This window comes from Heterodontus francisci, chromosome 17 (genome assembly GCF_036365525.1).
Source record: "Heterodontus francisci isolate sHetFra1 chromosome 17, sHetFra1.hap1, whole genome shotgun sequence".
Lineage (NCBI taxonomy): Eukaryota > Metazoa > Chordata > Chondrichthyes > Heterodontiformes > Heterodontidae > Heterodontus > Heterodontus francisci.
The window spans coordinates 71,877,458-71,901,337 of NC_090387.1; the positions used below are offsets into that span (position 1 = coordinate 71,877,458).

Genomic DNA, 23,880 nt, shown 5'->3' on the forward strand with positions numbered 1-23,880 from the left:
CTTGGGTGAATGTCAAAGATTCCATGACACTATTGCAGAGTAAAGCAGGAGGGCCATCCCCAGTGTCCTGGCCAATATTTATCCCTCACTCAACCAACAATACTTTAAAAATATATTATCTGGTCATAATCGCATTGCTGTGTGTGGAACCTTGTGGCGTGCAAAATGTGTGCTGTGTTTCTTACATTACAATAATAACAAGACTTCAAAAGTACTTCATTGGCTGTAAAGCGCTTTGGGATGATCTGAGGTTATAAAAGATGCTATATAAATGCAAGCCTTTCTTATTCATGAAAGCACACAGCATCATGCCTGAAATTTGAGACAAAAACAAAACAAAGAACAAAGATAATTACAGCACAGGAACAGGCCCTTCGGCCCTCCAAGCCTGCGCCGATCCAGATCCTCTCTCTAAACATGTCGCCTATTTTCTAAGGTTCTGTATCTCTTTTCTTCCTGCCCATTCATGTATCTGTCTAGATACATCTTAAAAGACTCCATCGTGCCCGCATCTACCACCTCCGCTGGCAATGCGTTCCAGGTGCCCACCACCCTCTGCGTAAAGAACTTTCCACGCATATCCCCCCTAAACTTTTCCCCTTTCACTTTGAACTCGTGTCCTCTAGTAATTGAAACCCCCACTCTGGGAAAAAGCCTCTTGCTATCCACCCTGTCTATACCTCTCATGATTTTGTACACCTCAATCAGGTCCCCCCTCAACCTCCGTCTTTCTAATGAAAATAATCCTAATCTGCTCATCCTCTCTTCATAGCTAGCGCCCTCCATACCAGGCAACATCCTGGTGAACCTCCTCTGCACCCTCTCCAAAGCATCCACATCCTTTTGATAATGTGGCGACCAGAACTGTACGCAGTATTCCAAATGTGGCCAAACCAAAGTCCTATACAACTGTAACATGACCTGCCAACTCTTGTACTCAATGCCCCGTCCGATGAAGGAAAGCATGCCGTATGCCTTCTTGACCACTCTATTTACCTGCGTTGCCACCTTCAGGGAACAGTGGACCTGAACACCCAAATCTCTCTGGACATCAATTTTCCCCAGGACTTTTCCATTTACTGTATAGTTCACTCTTGAATTGGATCTTCCAAAATGCATCACCTCGCATTTGCCCTGATTGAACTCCATCTGCCATTTCTCTGCCCAACTCTCCAATCTATCTATATTCTGCTGTATTCTCTGACAGTCCCCTTCACTATCTGCTACTCCACCAATCTTAGTGTCGTCTGCAAATTTGCTAATCAGTCCACCTATACTTTCCTCCAAATCATTAATGTATATCACAAACAACAGTGGTCCCAGCACGGATCCCTGTGGAACACCACTGGTCACACGTCTCCATTTTGAGAAACTCCCTTCTACTGCTACTCTCTGTCTCCTGTTGCCCAGCCAGTTCTTTATCCATCTAGCTAGTACACCTTGGACCCCAAGCGCCTTCACTTTCTCCATCAGCCTGCCATGGGGAACCTTATCAAACGCCTTACTGAAGTCCATGTATATGACATCGACAGCCCTTCCCTCATCAATCAACTTTGTCACTTCCTCAAAGAATTCTATTAAGTTGGTAAGACATGACCTTCCCTGCACAAAACCATGTTGCCTATCACTGATGAGCCCATTTTCTTCCAAATGGGAATAGATCCTATCCCTCAGTATCTTCTCCAGCAGCTTCCCTACCACTGACGTCAGGCTCACCGGTCTATAATTACCTGGATTATCCCTGCTACCCTTCTTAAACAAGAGGACAACATTAGCAATTCTCCAGTCCTCCGGGACCTCACCCGTGTTTAAGGATGCTGCAAAGATATCTGTTAAGGCCCCAGCTATTTCCTCTCTCGCTTCCCTCAGTAACCTGGGATAGATCCCATCCGGACCTGGGGACTTGTCCACCTTAATGCCCTTTAGAATACCCAACACTTCCTCCCTCCTTATGCCGACTTGACCTAGAGTAATCAAACATCTGTTCCTAACCTCAACATCCGTCATGTCCCTCTCCTCGGTGAATACCGATGCAAAGTACTCGTTTAGAATCTCACCCATTTTCTCTGAGTCCAAGCATAACATTCCTCCTTTGTCCTTTAGTGGGCCAATCCTTTCTCTAGTTACCCTCTTTCTCCTTATATATGAATAAAAGGCTTTGGGATTTTCCTTAACCCTGTTTGCTAAAGATATTTCATGACCCCTTTTAGCCCTCTTAATTCCTCGTTTCAGATTGGTCCTACATTCCCGATATTCTTTCAAAGCTTCATCTTTCATCAGCCGCCTAGACCTTATGTATGCTTCCTTTAATCACAAACCAGGCTGGTGGTTTCTTGTGCCAGGTGCCAATTGGAACCTGTATGGTTTGTGACCCTGGTCTTTTTTAAAAGAAAAATGTTGTCATGGTTGCTGTGTCCAATCTGACCACTTGTTAAAAACCTCATGTTACCATGCTAGTTATTTTGCCCAACTGAATGGTATCTGGACTGACCGAAACATCTGGTAGCAGTCAATGTGTCCAATTCCTCCACCATGAGCTCACAATTTGGCATGTTGACAAGATCTAGTGATGATGAGAGTGATACCATCCAAGGTTATTTCCTATCTGTTGGGAATCAATTGAACTTGATACCACAGATCTATTTCTAGTGGGCCCTAGGTTGTTACCAACAGCCTCCACAGCCTATCACCAGCATGATAGTAGATTTGATGTTTTGGCTGTAAGCTTAAGCTGTCCTTGGAACCAGAGAGGTGTTAGCACTTACTGTTGAATGGAGGAGAGTGTCGTCGAAGTATTCTGCTTGAAAGCAGATTGATCTGGTATTCTTGTGGGCTCTTCAGATCTCTAGTTTTGCCTCAGAGTTGGGCCAAAAGACTCATCCCTTGTGTGTTGCAGTAGAATGATTTAGTATGGTGCAGTAAGAGCTTTTGAAGCACAGACTAACAGCACAAAGAATATTTAAAGATAATTTAAATTTCATGTACTTAACCAAACACCTTGACACCAGCTAGCATGTGGGACAGAACTGCACTGATAAAGATAAGGAAATGGAAGCTGAGATGGTGATCCAAAGGGGCACACATTCCTCAATGATATAAAGGGCTGGATTTTAACCCATTCAAAACCCACCCACTTGTATGGAGTTAAAGTCAGGCCCTTTAAAACTTAGTAGAAAAAGGACATAGAGGCACTAGTGAAAGTACTAAAAAATTATAAGGACAATACCAAAACTGAGAAGTTATACCTATCGGATAAAACTGAATAGGCTGGTGCTCTTTTCTCTGGAAAAGAGAATGCTGAGAGGTGGCATAATACAGATATTTAAAATTATGAAGGAGTTTGATAGCGTAGATGTAGAGCAGATGTTTACACTTGTGGGGGGAGTCCAAAACTAGGGGTCATAAATTAAGATAGTCACTAACAAATCCAGCAAAGAATTCAGGAGAAGCGTTTCCCAGAGAGTGGTTAGAAGGTGGAACTTGCTAACATATGAGGTGAATAGCAGATGTATTTACTGGGAAGCTAGCTAAGTACACGAGGGAGGAAGGAATAGAAGGATGTGTTGATAGGGTTAAATGAAGTAGAGTGGGATTTCATCATAGACCAGTTGGTCTAAATGATCTGTTTCTGTACTATAAATTCTTTTAAATCAACTGTTGTCTTCAGTCTGGGACTGGTGGTGCATTACTGTGAGACTCTTTGCTACCTTAAAATGACTACCAGCCAATAGAACATGGCATACATAGTTGAGGCTACAGCTTTACCTAATATATGCCAAAATGCTTCATATAATGGCCCTGACACTGTCTTAATCTGCTAGACATGTTGTCTTGCTGGCCATTTGTCCATTGTGAGAAGAGATTTCCCCATTGTGGCAACTGTCATTTCCAAATGAATAGCTGTTTTCAGACACTGTTATGAAGAGATGGAGGAAATCCGATTCCTTGGTACTTTGTATATTAATGCTGTTACTCAGTGCATTCTGATAGTTGTGGAGAATTTGAGGTGCAATCAGTTTTCAGATGTCACTTCAAAAAACTTGTCAAGGATATTACTTGCACACTGCAGTCACTATCTTTTAATAATCCAAATTGACTGCACTGTTTATATTTCGGTCAGGGTTTTCTTGCCAATGTGGTATCTTCCAAAAGGAAAATAGAAAGGGGAAAATGGTGCAGGCAGCTGGTCCATGTTGATTCCCCAAACTATTTGGGAACCATGCATACTTTGATACTTGCACTACAACAGTGGCTGTGTTTCATTGGCTGTGTAGGATTTTGTAAAGCCCAGAGGTTATAAAAGGCCAATATTAGTGCAAGTTCTTTCTTTCCATCTATGCTACTACTAGGAGTGCCCCGGAACTCCCTAACCATAAGCTCCACAGTATTCAGTGTGCGGATCAGTCAGGTTTCTGGGTTCAGAGAGGTTTGTGCTTCACTTGTGTCCCTTGATGTGGCACTAGCTTCTGAAAGCTGCTCTTTTCCCTCCGTCGCCCTTTTTGTTTGCTTCTCTCTTAAGCATGCTCTCTGAACTTGCGCTGAATATCTCTTGCTCTCACATCCTTATAATGACTTCTTTCCTTTGTACTGATTTTTTGGCCTCTTTTTTTGTTGGTTATTCCCTTTTGGATATTTGCTTCTTCATTTTCAAACATATGAGGTTTGCCACTTGAGATTGGGGACGTTGATCTGCTGTTTGTGGTCAGTCCAAATTGTTGGATTTTCTTGGCTGGGTGGGTCTTCTCTCGGGATTCCTTTTCGACCTGGTCCATATTTCATCTCGTTGTATCTGACTGTTCTCTACATTTTACTCTGTCTTGGATAGGGTGTTGATCGTTTTAATGTTGTATATTAATTCTCAGCGTCATATTTCACAGTTGAATGAACACAACTTGTTGATCATTACAGTGGATTAATTGCACTTTGTATTTGCGCTGTTAAAATTTTATGAAGTGAAAAGATTGCAGAAAAGATTAAAGATTGCTGCCCTTGGAGAAATGACAATATAAAAGAGTGTGTATGGTGTGCAATGCTGGACAGTCACTCACATGGGCAATACAAGACTATCTGAAGCAGAATAGGAGGCAGTTGAGAAATTAAGTTGCTAATATTTGGTGTTTAGCCACAAACAGGACACTGAACTGCTGAATACTCAAGTATCCCTGATAACAACTTAAGTTGTTAATCATGTGGGTTTCAGCGAAAGGCATTTTTTATGATCTTTCAAATTATTATGGGCACTAGGATTTGGCTGACATGGTTACCAATTGGGATTTTTTTTTAATTTTCTACTGGTTCTTGGGATATGGTTGACAGGCATTTGCCCATCCTTAGCTGGTCTGTCGCAAGAGCAAGTAAAAAAAAAAGTAGCATGGCGAAGCTTTAAGGTTGTGAAATGTTATGCTGCAAAACTCAATCTCATCTCCATACTAAAACTGTGCTGCTCGGCCTTGCTGATTGTCTTTGCGGAAATGGCAGTTTCGGCAGGTCTTTTTACAAACACAGCTTGATCCATATTGAATAGTCATGAGAATCTTGCACTTATCGCTTTTATATAAACAAGCTTCTCTTGTAAGTCAATGATGTATTCAAATGGAACCTAACCCAGTCAAATAAACAATTATTTGAGTCAAAAAAAACCCATAGGGCGGCACAGTGGCGCAGTGGTTAGCACCGCAGCCTCACAGCTCCAGTGACCCGGGTTCAATTCTGGGTACTGCCTGTGTGGAGTTTGCAAGTTCTCCCTGTGTCTGCGTGGGTTTCCTCCAGGTGCTCCGGTTTCCTCCCACATGCCAAAGACTTGCGGGTTGATAGGTTAATTGGCCATTATAAATTGCCCCTAGTATAGGTAGGCGGTAGGGAAATATATAGGGACAGGTGGGGATGTGGTAGGAATATGGGATTAGTGTAGGATTAGTATAAATGGGTGGTTGATGGTCGGCACAGATTCGGTGGGCCGAAGGGCCTGTTTCAGTGCTGTATCTCTAAACTAAACTAAAGATGGGATTGTCCTCATGGTCTTTACGGGTGCACATTCTCTTGGGTCATGAAGGTCTTCTCACGTCAACATCCAGCTAACGTAGATGTTCAAAATCCATATCACTTACCTTTACCTCACCCAGGATACTAACATTTGACTGGCATAGTTAAGAAAGTCCACAGTAGAAGGTATAAATCTAACTCCTTAAAATTCTGATCAGACTGAAACTTGCCAGATATATTAACCAGCATCCCCATTAAATTGAAATACATGTTTTGAGTACATCATCCATTAATTAAATTGAGAGCAGTTGAAATGTGTATGCCTACCAGTGAGGGGCGATGTACATCGTTTAAAAAAAAAAATTGTAGAATAATCTTCATTAATCTTAATTTTTATTATGTAATCTTACAATTCCCTCCCGTGACCTATGGAAGTATTTGGCATCCTTTTGAGACCAAGCCTGAGATGCATTATGAAAATTCAGGTAGGTGCTTCACGCTGCTATTAGAAATCTATTACCATGAAATACTGGTTTACGAATACAGGAAATTGCATCAGAGAGGCCCTTGAGCACCAGCTGTGTTTAATGTGTTGTGATTGGTAAAGTAGATGTTGTGTCATGATGACTCCCTCAGGTTCCAATAGTAAACAGGCAGCTCTCTATAATGTATTGTATTGGGATCCTGGGGAACAAATACAACCCTGCTTGTTTTTCTCTATATGTATTTACCTAAGACAGAATTTTGTTTCTCTGCCAACTAAATAGATAGCAAAACAGCAATAAAGTACATCACAAGAGAATGCCCTTGCTACCAAATGATCTACTGTGATACTAAATAAATCCTTAGCTTTGTAGTCTTGACATGGCCTAAAATGCTGGTCAGAGCTTCCTGGCCTTTTTCATTCCTTACAATGGTACCTGTATTGCCTGTGCTCCTTTCCAGTTGCAATTTCCTTCACTCCTTTCCCATTCTCCGAATGGTCCAAAGTGTTTCACAGCCAATACATTGTTTTTTTAAGAATAGTTGCTCAGTATATAGGCAAACCTTGCACACACAAGGGTCTCACAAACAGCAAGGAAATAATTGATCAATTAAACTGTTCCATTGGTATTGGTTGAGGGGTATATATTGACCAGAACACTGGGAGAACTCCCCTGCTCTTCTTCAGAATAGTGCCTTGGGATCATTTGCTTCCATCCTAACAGACAGATGTAGTTTGGGCTTAACATCTAATCTGAAAGGCGGCACCTCTGACAGTGCAGCATTCCCTCAGTACTGCACCGGAGTTGGACTTGAACGCAACTTTCTGACTCAGGTGAGATTGCATTCATGCAGCATAGCCAATCCCAAGCTGGCATAAACACATATGAGAGATTAATGATAATTATCTCCCATGAAAATGTTTTCCAGAACTCTTGAAATAATGTGGCAATCAATGCCTTGTCCACAAATTGCAGGGCTAGAGATGCAAGTGATCCTTTAGGCTATTGGTGATTGGTGTGTGCCGACAATTTTGCCTCAGTGCATGAGATCGCAGATTTCAAAAAACACTTTTAGAGCAGCACTGCTGATTTTAAAACTGTGATCTGAAAGAGTCCAATCATTTTGGGGGCCCCCAGGACTGAGGACTTCAGGAAAATCCACTGCCTTCTCGGGGTTGGGCAGTAAAATGAGGCCATGCTATTGTTGTCCACATCTCAAGTACTAATTTTTTAAAAAGTGAATGCCTTCTCTACTGTTACCAAATTTTTAAAAAGGCCCGAGTTTGTTGTTGTTAAACTCAAGGCTCTGGGTGAATATTAACACCTCGGTGATGTAATCCTACCTTTTCTGTAAAACACTCTATTAAAATAAACATGTTTAAATTTAACATGATTAAAAATCCAAATTCATGTTTATTTTCTTTGCTTTTGTAAAAACCTACCATAAAAGATGAGGAACAATTAACCTGATGCCTGCTCTTTAGCAAAGTAATACAGTAACTGTGCCTGTTGAAACTTGGCTCCTTAATCAACTGAAGCCACTTCTGCAATAAGCCCTGTGCATTGAAAATTGCAAGTTAATGATTCTGCTTACATCCCTATGGAAGATGCATGGATGCAAATATCCTGCCTGTTCTGTATCACACACCTGTTGATTTCCTAGTGTTGTATGTTCCTCTGCACCTCCTCCCAGTGAGTACAAAGTTTTAAAAGAAATTCTCTAGAATTTTCTCCCTTGCTTCTGCTCTCCTGAAGGTTGTTGATGATGGGTGGGGAACAGACCATCCTACAGCCAGCAGTGGCCGTCCAGTAACTCACTACAGTGACAGTCTCTTCTTGGGTGCAAAGTGTCTTGTTGAACTATGCAGGCAGTCACAGCTAAGCCTAATTCTGTCCTTATGTACAAGTAAACTGAAAGTAGGGTGCAGAGTGATCAGAACTGAGGATGATTTCCCCTTTTTTGCCCACATCCATCAGGCAGGGCCTTATCTGTCTAAATGTATCATTAAATATTGTGTGTGTGTGTGTGCTGACACAATGATTATAGTGAGCCTCTAACTTTACCGACTGGGGCATGGATCCCATCAATAAACCTATCACACTTGCTGCCTCGGGATAGGCTTGGTAGGCTAGAGAGGGAAAACTTGAGCTAAAAATAGCTCAGTCCAACCACATAGTGGCTGTGGAGCAGCAGCAGGGAGATTGATAGCTTGTTTACTCCCTCAGAAAGACAAATAAATGCCTCTAGCACGTTGGTGATACAGTGGTGATGGTCGCTAGCCTCAGGATTGTGCTGGCAACAAGGGCCAGTTAAGGTATTCGGTACTTTGAAAGAGTGGTTCCCATTAACAAGATATGCAAGGGAGCCAGACCTTTTCAGGCTGTGGACAACCGTGTGACGACCCCCCTTCTCAAGCAGCAAGTTTCCACATGCTTCCTGGTCCAACATCAGCACTGACCACCTACCCAGATGCCTGCAGCTTCTCTCACTCATTCTGATTCCAGTCACCTGGCTTCTTGGAACCCTGGGGTTTCTTCATTTTCCCATGCAGGGCTTTTGAGTACAGCCTGGATAATGCAGAAGTATGCCTTTTCCTTCTCCAATAAACAACAGAGGAAAAATACAGAGCTCTGTAGTAAACTGAAGCCAAAACCCAGCTGCTTCCCTTTCTGCTCAAACAACCAGGCACCAGGTGCAGCCTGGCGAGGTTGTAAACACCAACAGATTAGGAATAGGTGGAGATTGAGGTTACTGAGCGGTCTACAGGTCATGCAATGGAGCAAAACAAACCCTGATGAGGCTAATCTCTTTGACGGGTTTAGCAGGCTTACTGTGGGCCTGTTCAAACACAGTTCCAGGGCTACATCTACTAGCAAACCAAACTAGATTACAATCTCTGAGCTCTTTTTTTATTCATTCATGGGATGTGGGCGTCACTGGCCAGGAAAGCATTTATTGCCCGTCCCTAATTGCCCTTGAGAAGGTGGTGGTGAGCTGCCTTCTTGAACCGCTGCAGTCCATGTGGACTGCAGTGCTGTTTTTATCTCCATTATTAAGAGGTGACATTTGGTTCAATATATTTTCAGTCACTTCCTTTGATTTTACTTTCTTCAGGAGTACAAATTTTATAGAATCATAGAATGGCTACAGCACAGAAGGAGGCCATTCAGCCTATCATGTCCATGCCAGCTCTCTGCAGGAGCAACTCAGCTAGTCCCACTCTCCGCCTTTCCCCTGTAGCCCTTAAAACATATTTTTTTTAATGTGAACTCTTCTGTTCAATTTTGTGCTACCAAAGACCAGAGATTTCAACACTGCAGCATGAAAGTCTCCTGCCTTTTGCACCTAACCTTTGATTTTAATTCTGGGTGTAAAGTCACTGAGTTTGTATGGCTATATTGGCGTAAGGCCAGGGCCGTTTTAACTCCAGACAAACTGTTCTACAGTTCTGTAATTCAATTCTTCAGCTGGACAGTTGGAATGTTTGAGAGTTTTCTGTTGACCAGCCCACGAACTTCCCTCCCTTCCTTTACCCACAAGTTAAATGGAGGAGCTGTTTCCCAGGATTCCTCCTTCTAAATGTAGCATATAATTGTGAAATGATTGAAATAACAAACGTGTTTTCAGTCCTCTAGAGCTGTCTGAGTAAAGTGTAATTTCATTGTACTTTGTGTTTTGAGGTGTGCTGACACTGTCTTCGTAATGGAAGGCTTGTAAATAAGATTTACTTATGTAGAATGTCCTGGTGAGGAAGCATATGCCGAAGATTACACTGAGAATGGTGCCCAGTGAGCTCCATGTTAAGACCCCCGCATGCTGTGAAGCAGATGGCATTTTGACAAGCTCCTCTTGTGAGCCCGGAAGATGCCTGTTTACTATAGAGAATATGGTATGGATGGTGACCTCAGCTGCTGCTCACCCAGTGCACCCTGCTTCGCATCAGCCAACACCTGCAGAACAAGGCTGGAGGCTGCTGTCACATCTACATTAAAAGGAAAAAGGTTCAAGGCCAAAGAGAATTCTGCACAACAGTCCCAGCACACACCAGATATGCTAAGCAGCTGAATCAACCAGACTGTCTTGTGGTGACCTGTGCATCAGGATGCAAGTAATTGCATCATTCCTGTTCCAGCTGGTTGATTGGTCAAAACAAGTGACTTGATAGTACAATGTCTGTCGAATTCTGTAGTTCAAATAGGCCTGGGGGAGGTAGCTTCATTTTCTGAAGGAAATGCACTTTCATTGTGGAAATAAATTGGGTCTCAGTTCACTTGATGCACTGAGGGCAGGAAGTGAGGGAAATTAGTGAGCAAGTCAGCACAGAACTCTCTCAAACCTTCTAACCAACTAGCTGAAGGTTGGCATTACAGTACCATGGGACCAATTTGCTGTCTTCGCTTCGCTCCCCTCCCCCTCCCCCTCCACTTCTCAGTGCAGCCCAGTCATTTCCAAAGGGGGAAGAAAATAAATGACTTAAAATGCTGGGTTTTAATACCCCAACATTGAATGGTCATTGGCTATTACGTATCTGTGAGCTGTAGGAAAGGGTTTAGGTATGATGGATCAGGCTGGTCTTTCCTGCCTGTCTTTTTCATATGTTCACATGTAAAGATGGAACAATGTCACCTGAACCGAAATTAAACAGCAAGGTTGGACCATGCATAATAATGTTTTCCACTGAGATGATTTGTTTTTAAATTTTATGTGAAGGCTCTGCTCTGAACTGAACTGAGGTGCCTTTTCCCCCATGACACATAATAAATGTGTACAGAAGAGGAGATGAGGGTTTTTTTAATCCAATAAGTTGTTGTGATCTGGAATGAAGTGCCTGAAAGGGTGGTGGGAACAGATTCAATCAAGACTTTCAAAGAGGCATTTCATAGATACTTGAACAGGAAACATTTTCAGGGCTATGGGGAAAGAGCAGAGCTGTGGAACTAATTGGATATCACTTTGGAGGTCCTAAGAGACTAGCGGTCCATGTACATCATTATTTTTTGTATCTGTCCATAACATTTTAGTCAAAAAGGCTAATGGAATGCTGGCCTTTATATCTAGAGGACTAGAATATAAGGGGGTAGAAGTCATGCTTGAGCTACACAAAGCCCTGGTTAGACCATACCTGGAGTATTGTGAGCAGTTCTGGGCACTACACCTTAAGAAGGATATATTGGCCTAAGAGAAAGTGCAGCTGAGATTTATCAAAATGGTGCCTCTTTCCGAGGGTTAAATTATGAGGAAAGATTATACAAACTAGGTTGTGTTCCCTGGAATTTAGAAGTTTAAGGGATGATTTGATCAAAGTTTTCAAGATATTAAGGATAGCAGATAGGTGGATAGAGTGAAACTATTTTCGCAGGTTGGGAAGTCTAGGACAAAGGGATATTAGGCCTGGCTCTAATTTTTAAGGTTTCAGGACTGGACTTAAGAAACACTTGTACATGCAAAGAGTAGTGGAAATTTGGAAAACTCTTCTGCAAACAGAAGTTGCTCCTAGCAATTGTTAATTTTAAATCTGAGATAGATTTTTGTTAACTAAAGGTATTAAGGGATATGGGGAAAAGGTGGGTATATGGAATTAGGTTACAGGTCAGCTGTAATCTCATTGGATGGTGGAACAGGCTTGAGGGACTTCCCGAAGAAGGGTCACTGACCCGAAACGTTAACTCTGCTTCTCTTTTCACAGATGCTGCCAGACCTGCTGAGTGGTTCCAGCATTTCTTGTTTTTATTTCAGATTTCCAGCATCTGCAGTATTTTGCTTTTATATTATTGAGGGACTTCCCTCCTGTTCCTATGTTCTGTCAAAGAGCTGGCACAGGCACGATGGTTGAATGGCCTCCTTCTGTGCAGTATGCATCTATGATATCACAAAAAATGTGGGGAATGTATTACCAGCTGTTCAATAATTCTGAGCTACTTGAGTTCTGCTTAATATTCAAGATTTGTTCTGGAATGGCTCATTTGGATGGACATCTCTGGGATCCAACACAGTGTTTGTCCACTTGATTTTGGTGATGGCGGCCCCTTTCAGATTGCAGATTCCCACTGGGCACCTCGGGTACCTGGGTTTCACACTATTACATAGAGGGAGTAATATGGGGTATTGCTTCACTCGAGAACTGATTCAGAATGCAAAGCTCATCCCATTTGTTGGAAGTCTTATTGGTGGAGTTGCCCAATTAGTAGAGCCTAACTTTTCCCTCCATGTCACCTTTTCTCTTCAGCCTTTGTTTTAAATCACTCTGTCTTCCAGTGATCTGTTTATTTGCTTTCCTCCCCTTACCCTCCTGAGAGGGTGGATCGCCAACCTGCTCCCAGATTTCTGCCATTACTGTTTTCTTCGAATCATCTTCAGTTCAGTCTGTGTTGTATCTGGGTTCCCTTGATGACTTGCGTTTTGATTTCTCCGTCACCTGCATGCCTGCCCAAGCGTCTGCCCAGTTACTGTAAGACTTCCTGTTACCATAACTTTCTAGCTTACCATGTTTGCCATTTTCTGGGAATATGTACATACTTAGAAACACAGTAGCAAGCTATTTCCCCTGGTACCTCAGCTAGTTTCAGCAAGATCCAGCAGTTCTATTTGGAAGTCCCAAGTACAAACACTACTGTTTGCATCCGGCGTGATATGTCTCTTGCATCCTGCTGTGTGCCCATTTCTTATTCTCTTCTAATACCATCATGCACCTGACCATCTGAAGATGTGCATACACCTGGCATGCCTTGGATTTTCCTTCTTTGTTTCCAAGGATCCGTGCGAGCTTTCAGCCAATTGAATAACTGAGATTAGATAAGGGGAACTCACAGGTACGGCTTTGTGCAGAGTGCTGGTAATCAATGCAACCTTGTAATCCTTGTAAAAGGCTTAGCAGGCATATCCCAAGTACAGTAGTGGTTGCCTTGCAGAAGATCAACAAGGCTTTGCGAAGCATGTGAATAACCCACTTTGAATTACACACTAGGGACAAGTGAGATATCACTTTGGCTCAGGTGTGCAATTTTGGCTCAGGTGGGCGTTAGCTGTAATTAACAGTAGCTAAGGAGTGTTTGTATAATACAATGCAACAGGGACCACTTCATCCTTTCATATCACAGTATCTACAACTGTGCAATTACATTCTATTGTTCGAAACAGAATCTGCAGCACATTAATTAATCTTGTTTGTTACAGTGACGCCAGCTACTTCAATCAAACTGAAAGTACAGCCTGTCAGAGAGACATTGTGGTAACGGGATGTAGGGAGGGGGTCACGGGTGCCACGGGCGCAGGATGCAGTTATGGCAGGATACAGAGATGGCTCATGGTAACAGGATATAGAGAATTGGAGGTCACTAAAATGGCAGAAGCTAAGAAGCGGTATCACTTTGACGGAGTGTAGGGAGAATGTTGAGATGACCCTTTCATACAAATATAATCTAAGGAAGTGGCATTTTAACACTATAGAGGACTGGGAGAAAGTTTCTCTTTCCCGATGCAGTCAATATCCTTGTTTTCTTCATTATTGTCTCCTACCATCCCTAATCCAATGAGAGTGTCAACTCATGAGGGGAAAAGGCTCAGACTGCCTGCAAAAATGATAGGAACAGAGCTTGGTAAGAACAGTGAATGGTACATATCATGCACTCTGGACTTTCCTCCAAAAACTTCCTGTGAAGGACCTTGCGACATTTTACTGCTTTAAAGGCACAATATAAATGCAGGTTCTTTGTTGTAAATAATAAAGGGAAGCTCAGGGAAGACCACAGAGTTGCAAAACTCTGCAAGGGCTCTGATAACGTTATAAAACAATTGCTCTTTGCCATCATGGTTGACAATACCATCTCTACCAGCTGAATGTCGAATCCCTTTCTGTAAGAGCTTGTTCAGCCACCAAGCAGGCATCAGAGATTTTGGGCTTTATACTGTTCTATTTATCCAAGTAACAGTAACTGTGTAATGTGATGAGAGATGTGGTAGGTTTTACATAAATACATTTGTTTCCTTTTGAGAGCCTCAAACAATATTAGTCACCAGGTCATCACCTGATTTTCGTGCTTAGCCTGTGGACTGGGACTCACTAATACTGGTGGATGCCTCTTGACCAAGGTGTAAATTGATAGCTGGGCAATTTCTTCACTTTCACCAACTTGCGCATAAGACACCAAATCTTGGGCTGCTGCCAGTAAATCAGTGAGCCTATTGACTCAAGCTTATGTTTGAGAAACATATATCCACACCTAGGAGATGAACCAAGAAGCTGCTCATTCAGCAACTCAGATACTGGTGTCGGGCATCTGGCTGATCCGAAGGAAAATCAGGTCTAGTGACAGAGTCTCTCATTGAACGGACTGCACCTAGGTGTATTTGCTGCTAATGATTGACCATCGAGTCTGAATCACCAATGAGTCCCATTTCTAGGTGCTAAGGCTTTCCTTACTCATTCCGGATAATCCTTCAGGCCAATGTCTGGCAAGCTGCAGGAGGCTTACCAGTGAGTTAGCTGGTCAGTTTTAGCTGGTTAAACTCCCCCTACCCACACTTGGGGGATCCCTGTGCACTGGAACCTCCCAGCCTACACCAAGTTCTCTGACCTGGGTAAGTAGATGGGGTCCCTTCCGGTGAGATGATGTGTAATCCATACTGAACAATGGAAACTCTGCTTATGTGAATCTTCAAGTTTGTTTTGGCAACTACAGGCCAGTCAGTTTAACCTCAGTGGTGGGAAAGCTTTTAGAAATGATAATCTGGAACAAAATTAATCATCACTTGGGCAAGTCTAGATTAATTAAGGAAATCCAGCACAGATTTGTTAAAGGCAAATCATGTTTAACTAACTATTGATTGATTTTTTTTGGTGAGGGTAATGTGTTTAATGTAGTCTATATGGACTTTCAAAAGGCGTTTATAAAGTGCCACATAACAGGCTTGCCAGCAAATTTGCAGTGACAGCATGGATAGGAAGTTGACTGAGTGAGAGGAAACAGAGAGTTGTGGTGAAAAGTTGTTTTTTCGAACTGGATGAAGGTATATAGTGGGGTTCCCCAGGGGTCGGTAGTAGGACCACTGCTTTTCTTGATCTTCTAATGACCTAAACTTGGGTGTGCAGGGTACAATTTCAAACTTTGCAGATGACACAAAACTTGGAAGTATTGTAACCTATGAGGAGGATAGTGATAGACATCAAGAGAACATAGACAGGCTGGTGGAATGGGCAGACACATGGCAGATTAAATTTAATGCAGAGAAGTGTGAAATGATACATTTTGGTAGGAAGAATGAAGAGAAACAATATGAACTAAACGGTGCAATTCTAAAGAGGGTGCAGGAACAGAGACCTGGGGTTATGTGTGCACAAATTTTGATGGTGGCAGGGCAGACTGAGAAAGTGGTTAAAAAGGCAAACAGGATTCCTTGGCGTTATAAATAGAAGCAGAGAGTACAAAAGCAAGGAAGTTATGATGAACCTTTATAAAACACTGGTTCAGCCTCAACAGGAGCATTGTGCCCAATTCTGGACATTGCACTGTAGGAAGAATGTGAAAGCATTGGAGAGGGTGCAGAAGAGATTTAAGAGAATAGTTCCAGGGCTGAAGGACTTCAGTTACTTGGATAGATTGGAAAAGCTAGGATAGTTCTCCTTAGAGAAGGGGAAGTCAAGAGGAGATTTATTAGAGGTGTTCAAAATCTTGAGGGGTCTAGACAGAGTAGAGAGAGAGAGAAACTGTTCCCATTTGCGGAAGGGTCGAGAAGCAGAGGGCACAGACTTAAAGTGAATGGCAAAAGAACCAAAGATGACATGCGGAAAACCTTTTTTTATGCTGTGAGTGGTTAAGATCTGGAATGCACTGCCTGAGAGTATGGTGGAGGCAGATTCAATCGTGACTGTCAAAAAGGAATTGGATAAGCACCTGAAGAGAAAAAATGCAGGGCTACGGGAAAGGGCGGGCTAAATTGCTCTGGCAGAGAGCCGGCATGGACTCGATGGGCTGAATGACCAATACTACCTGCAGCAGCTTAAACGGGGAGTCAAAATTGGATTGTGGAAAAATTCTCCCAATGAGTTTGCCAATTCTATTGATGTGAAACTGCCAATCTGTTGTCTGCACCATCCTTTTTTGATTATTGGTATTGTTCCTTCCCCTAGCAACACTGAACACCTGTTGAATGCTGACATTAGCATCCAGCGTTGCTATGGTGATTATGATGGGGTGAGTGGCTTATTATGTCCCCCCATCAATATGGTCTAATTTGTATGTTCCTACCCCATAACTGGGCTGGCACATCCACTACTACTTCCAGCAGAAAATACATGCAGCACAAGAATTGGGAGAGCACCAACATTACAAGTCCCAGCCCACTCCAGTACTGCTGCTAAAAGGAGGAAAATACAGCCTCAAGTCTCTGGCCCGGATAAGCGATGGAGGAGCTCCAGCCTTCCATATGATAAACTCCTAATGTGAATGGTGTTGCTTGCGCAAACAAGCCTGGAAGAATGAGGTGATTATATTTGAAGCAACGATCATGACCTCCAATTGTAGCTATTACTCTTTACTTATCAGATAGCCCTAATGGGCAAAGCCTGCAATGCTGGAGCTGAGAACAACAGGGATAATATATGGAAACCAGCTGAGCAAAAAGAGTAGGCCCCAGCACGAAAACGATTGCTCTGTGAAATCTGTGTACATTTAAACATTTATTATAATTTTCACTTCAGATTCCTGCCACAAAGCAGTGACACATTGTTGTTAATAATTCATTTGCATCCCTGGAGGAGACTCTCCAGAGCAAGAGTTGCAGTCTTGTTGCTAGGGAGTTGCTAAGGGGTTGCCTAGGCAGAGCTCGTTGCTGAGGACACTGATGGATGTCTTGTGAAATCAGGAAGAGAACAGCTGAATTAGCTCCAAATGCAGATATATTCTTTCATTCTGTCCCCCTCTGGGGGAAAAATAATTTTTAAAAATATTCACAGACACTGTAAGATTCTTCCATTTGGGATTTATCCTGCATTTTGTCTCTCTCTTGATTTAACACTGAGCCTGATTTTTCTCTACCTGCGTTGGATGAATGTGCAAAGTACTATTTGCATTGGAGGGGTAACAGGAAATAGATTTGTGCACAAGAAGGAATTATTCTTCCTCTGTTTACTCAAGTTGGGGTGCTTCATTTTCCACTTGCCCTAACTCCTCAGTGCCTGCAGATTTCACCTGTTTGAGAAGTCTACACCTGCCATAGCTCCTCAAGTCGATTCTGCCCGGAGGTCAGCCCATTTATGGGACAGTGCATCACCTTGACTGTCTGACCACACCATCTGCCCAGAATACCACACCCATGGAGGCAAGGAAGTTCCTACAAAGGAAGGTTAAATCAAGGGCCTTGTATATCTCCAGGCACACAGCTGAAGATCAGTGCCATCTACTTCATCCCCACTTATGCTGAATGATATGTTAGAACACAGCTACCTGGATTTTCTTCCAAATACAGGCTAGAAATTGTGAAGGGACCCGTTTTTACCATTTCTCTGTCTATTTTAACACCCGACTAATTTCAGCTTTCATTTCTAACCAGCATCAAACATTCCCTGCCACGTTCCTCCGCCCCAAACATATGCATTTAAAGAAAACTGAAACATTGTGGTGACTGAGAATCTCTGCCTTTCCTCCAACAAATAGTTATCGTTGTGGCAGAGCACAGGTAGATGGGAACGGGAAATGAGTCGTGGATGCACTCTGGAGTGTCTCATCAATTTTTGTGTTTCCACGTTTTTTTACTCGAAATGCCTAAAGGTGTTCAGTACACCCACCCGTAATGTGCAATATTCAAATGACTGAAGTGTGTCACCAACATACTTTCCATCGTTTGCACTACAGCAATGCTAGTTACTTCCATGGCAGCTGTCCACTCATTCTACAACTATCTTCAACACAGAACAGTCAAGTGGCTGGGATGTCAAGGCTCCCATTTACAGCCATTGTCGATGACACCTGTGATTTCCAATTACTTTGGTGTGTTTTCCCAGACATCAGCTGAGCATTTCTACAATGAGGCTAATCCTTCCAGCAGAGTTGATACAGCACGCAAAGTTCTGAAACTTTGAAGGAGCACTTAAATTGGTCTTGGACTGCTCTTCAATATCATCTGGATGGGGGTCATAAGGTTTGTGATAGTGTGCTGCCTCACAAAGAAGGAGCAGGCACCCAAGGAGGGCAGAGGGTGAACCTGAGAATGACTGAAGCCTGAAGAGCACGCACAGCACAAGCCATTGCTAGATGCTCGAAACATTTGTTTCAATCTTATATGGGAATGCTCACTTGATTACTACATCTATCACTGCGTGAACATTCGTGTCTACATCTTCTCTCCCATCCAGAGCAGGATTACGAATTCTTGGGGCCCTGGACACCTAGAATGTTCAGGGCCCACTCCACACTCTGTGTACAGTGCCACCCCCAGTCCATGAAACACAAACGTGTGGTTAAATGGGCCTGTAGAAGGTTTACCTACCATATGAATAATAAAACAAATTATACCAGGATATACTATACTTACACAAACCGATCCTTCGTTTTTACTGTGTTATGATGAGTTTTACCATATTTGGCTGGGGCTCCTGAGGAACAGGTCTCATGGGCCTGTGTGTTAAACCACCCATTCTCCTCCAACCCACAACACAAAGCTGCCATCATCAACAGACAATTCTTTGTCTGCAGCAACTCGTGTCACGCCCTTAAAGTCACTTCCAAACCTTGCTGAGAATACGGTCTACAGGTTCAGCAATTTTAGTGCAGCCATAATTTAAATCAAAACCCATTCTGTACATGAATCTTTTCCCTGTACCTCTTGTGGGTGCCTGTGTGTGACCTATGCAAAGCTGGGCACCAACAGCAATATGACTGGGCTGGGGGTATGCAGGTTATTGCATTGTCCCAAGTTGGTGGAGATCAAATCATATGTAGTCAAATATGGCTAAAACCTGCCTCTCCCTAGAACTCTCCACATCACCACGCCCCTCTGCTCCTCTAGAGACACTCCTTAAAATCCATCTTTTTAACTGAGGATTTGTTCCTGTTTCCCCCTTGACTCCGTATCCCATGTTTTTGATGAAGCCTCTGTGAAGTACTTTGAGATTTTTTTCTTTGTTAGAGGTGTTTTCTAAGTGCAGTTTGAAGTGGTGGTGGTGATCTGTGGCTACAGCCAATAAACTGACAGCCCAAATTCCATGATCTTGATGCCTCATGTTTTTCTTGGCTCATCTGGTTATTTGGAGATATAATTGTCTAGCCGAGTGATAATTAGAAGTTTCTATCCTGGCAGTGACATTTTATTTGGGAAACTGGTAAAGGGTGTCCCTTTTGAAATTTCTATCATGATTGCATTGCTGACTACTCGCAGTATCCACTCGGAGGGGTTCCATGCTGCTGTGTTTGTGGTTCCTTGTCACACAACTGATGGATGGACTGCAGAGATCCTAACTGAAAGCAATATTAACGGAACCAAGATAGAGGGAGGCAGAGAAAGAGCTAATATTGATACTGGTTTTGCCCTTTGGAGAATCCAGATTAAATAAATAAAATGAGATCAGCTGCATGGGCCATTGTGAGTGGTGACTGCACATTGCTGTTATATTTGATCGCTTTTCCGCTGCCTAATTATATGTCATTATGGTATTGAGTGTTGGGTAGGTATTAATTGAGCATGTTACGTGCCAACACCAAACTGCAAGCCTGCTGATGACAGAGCCAAAATTACCATTACACATGGAATGTAGTGTATCACTTCTGCAAGGAAGGGGGCTTTCAGGGTGCATACTGGGCAAGAATCTTGTCGACACAGACCAAAGCTGGGATACATTCGCTGCATTTTAATTGCAACCCGCAGCCGAATTAACAACCAAAAATGTGGTTCTTGTTTGACAGCATAAATGCTACAGGTTTAGTGCATTTGGAATAAATACATTTGCCCCATCTCATTTATTGAAAATGCTGTATATGTAGTTACTGCAAGAAATTCAGGATATCAAAAGAAAATGGTGAACCCCACCCCAGTATGACTTCCTCCATCAATGTCCAAACCACCTTTTTAAGGCATTTTAACAGGCAACTCTTTTCAATGCAGTGAACAGCAGATCAAATGGTTTTGTTTGAAAGCCTGACACATCTACTCGTAGATCTATGTTACATACAGATTGTACATGCAGAGAGGTCAATTACCAGGGGGCACAGATTTAAGGTGATTGGTAGAAGGATTAGAGGGGACATGAGGAAAAACTTTTTTACCCAGATGGTGGTGGGTGTCTGGAATTCACTGCAAGGAACGATGGTGGATACAGAAACCCTCAATTCTTTTAAAAGGTACCTGGACATGCACCTGAAGTGCTGTAACCGGCAAGGACGTGGACCAGCTGCTGGAGGTGAGATTAGATTAGGCAGCTAGTTTTTTCGGCCGGCACGGACACGACGGGCTGCATGGCCTCCTTCTGTGACATAATTGTTCTATGGTTCTATAAACACAACTGCCCAAATCCAATCCCATACTGTCCTGCTATCCCAGTTTTCACTGACCTATGCAGGTTCCCCATCTCTCACCATGTCCAATTTAAAATTCTTGTCATTGTCTTCAAATCCTTCCATGGTCTCCCTCTTCCCTACCTCTACAGTTTCCTTCAGCCATAATCCCCTCCTGCAACCCCTCACTTCTCCAAATCAGGGCTCCTGTGCATTTTGTCCTGTGTTCCCTTTGACTCACCATTGATGGCAGAGTTTTCAGTTCCCTCAACCCAACTTTGTAGAACTCCCTCCCTACATACCTCCATCTCTCCACTGATCTCTCCCTCCTCAGACACCTCCCCAAATCCATTTTTTCCACTTACCTTTCAATAACTTCTTATAAACTCTGCTCATTGGCTTGACGTCTAGTCCTCTTTCTCCGTGAAGCACTTTGGCACATCTTGCATGTTAAAGGACCATCTAAATTCAAGTTGTCGATGATGAAGAAGAACGCTCCACCCCATGTGGCAGTAATCTATGCAGATTAGAAAATGAAGGTAAATTTGTCTGCACCAAATTAGTCAACAACAGTTGGGGAAGAGTTGGAGTTCATCTGAACTAAGGAAGGAAAAACAATTCAAGCTTCTGGTTCCTGATTACTGCCAAGTAAGTGATTGTGAGTAGGCCTGGGCTAAGCTATGTTGCCCCTGTTTGCAATAAAAAGGAGGCCTCCACCTGGGATCTGAGAACATGGCCCTTGACACTAATAAGAGGTCATTGGGGTGGGTGGGAGGTGCAATTGGGTGGCAGTCATGGTCAAGGGAGGATGCTTGGGGCATCGGAGGTCCAAGGTTTTCCTCGAGAGGCTGGGAGGAACAGTCCTACTGCTCCTAATCCACAGGGAAACTGGTGTGTGTGTGTGTGTGTGTGTGTGTGTGTGTGTGTGTGTGTGTGTGTGTGTGTGTGTGTGTGTGTGTGTGTGTGTGTGTGTGTGTGTGTGTGTGTGTGTGTGTTTACTTTGCTTAAAATCTCTTCGGGCCCTGAGTCCATTTGGTGACATTTTTGACCTACACAGTCAGCACCCTATGCAAGTTGCACAGCCTGGGCTTAAAATTACAATAAGGTCTGAATGCCATCAGCTCTCGAATTTTGAATATTTGACACCCTTGCCTCATACGCATCCTGAACGCCTGGAATTGAAATAGTGGCCGTAGAAGCGGGGAATTGTGTTCTCCACTTCGATGTTAACCACCCACGTTTGTCAGTCTAGTCATGCATTAGGGGTTCAAATTGGAGCCTAAGGGGTTGAAATTCTGTTGTTAACATGGCACAGTGTAATATTGACCCATAAGCCATCTAATGCAAAGGCGTGCTGTCGATGCCAGGTTGTCAATGGAAGGAATTTCTTTGAGAATGGACAAAATACAGATCCCCATTGTTGCTGGCCACTTGTGTGTAAAGTCTGCTCTTACAGTCACTCTTTTGGGTGTGTCAGCACATTCCTCCAGTCAAAGCTTTGCTGCTGTTAATAAATCGGCCCTGCAGCAGCAGTACTTAGTGACAGAACTGTCTTAACACAATGTCACAATGGACCGATGCCAAAATCTACAAGATCTCTAACCAGCACAAAGTAAATCTTCTGTGGTATTAATTGCCAAGTCACCCTGCTGTAAGAACAAATATCAGACTGCTTTCCAGCATTGCAATAAATCCTTCCATCCACCACCCCTCCCCTCGACCCAGCCACAAATGCAAAATACAGGAGACTACAATTCAGCTGCCACTGCCCATGGGTACCCGCCACTGGGTCAGATGGTACCTGCCCAGAGGGCCAGTGGTCCAGACTTTAGTCAGGCTTCTACATAGAGGACCAGTGGACTGGGCTTTAGTCTGGCTCCTACCCGAAGGACTGTAACGTGGTGTTTATTTAGGCTTCTACCTGAAGATCTGGCAGACTGGGCTTTAGTCAGGCTCTAACTTTTTGATCTGTCTGTCATGGGTAGTCCTACCAGGAGTTATACTCCCGCCAGCATTATCTTTCAGGGCCATAGGAGTACTCAAGTCTTCCTATCTCGTCAATGTGCAGTCCCTAGAGAAGGCGTTTTTATGTTGAAGAATTTTTTTTTTAACTCCTCTACTTGTGAAATTGCATTCAGATGAACTTCCTCAGCCTAGTATTTTAACAAAAGTGCTACTGTCGCACAGCATGATTTCTCTGGTGTTATCAAACACTCCCACGGTCAGGTGTCACATGGTTTATGTGCAGAATGAAGTGTGTCTATCATTGCAGCATTTCAGTGACAGTCTCTGTTGGAATTACCAATTAGTGCCAGCTTGTTGCCATCTTGTGTGTGTGGGATTGACCCACAAGGAATGCAAAGGGAGGTTTTTCTGCTTTGATTCAGCCACCACCTACCCAGACTGCACACCAGGAAATTGCTGGTACTCGTGGGCAGGGTGTGCACATTTTCCTGACTATAGGCGCAGTTCCAAGCTGAGAGAGCCAATGCAGTTATTATTGAAACTGCTTCCACCACCCTTTCAGTCAGTGCATTCCTACTAATCACAACTCACTGCTTAAAAAAAATCTCTGCTTGTCGCCTCTGGTTCTAAATCTGTGTCCTCTGGTTACTGACCCTTCTGCTACAGGAAAAAGTTTCTCCTTATTTACTCTATCAAAGCCCTTCTAAATTTTGAACATTGCTATTAAATTTCTCCTTAACTTCTCTGCTCCTAGGAGAACAATTCAAGCTTCTCCATTCTCAGAGATTCATTTCTTCAGGTCCATTTTAACTGCAAGGGCGAGCGGTTAAATGAAGTGGCTGAAATACTACTGTGTTCCCACTTGGCTGCAATTTTTAACATGCCTGATTATTCAGGTGTATGAGGTGCCCACCTGAGTCAGAAGCAAACTGCAGCTCTATTACATCAATAGGACCTTCTCTCA

The 23,880-nt window shown here is 43.1% G+C and overlaps 1 protein-coding gene across 3 annotated transcripts in view; it reads left to right on the top strand.

Annotated features, from left to right (window-relative positions):
- Positions 1–23,880, top strand: part of LOC137379046 (guanine nucleotide-binding protein G(o) subunit alpha) — a 254,296-nt gene that overhangs the window by 114,594 nt on the left and 115,822 nt on the right. Inside the window, exon 4 of one of the 3 annotated variants that reach the window (XM_068049652.1) lies at positions 17,809–17,855. The exons of the other annotated variants lie outside the window; for them this stretch is intronic. Coding sequence (XP_067905753.1) covers positions 17,809–17,855 — 47 coding nt within the window. The remainder of the gene's footprint in view (positions 1–17,808; positions 17,856–23,880) is intronic. 3 annotated transcript variants of the gene reach the window in all.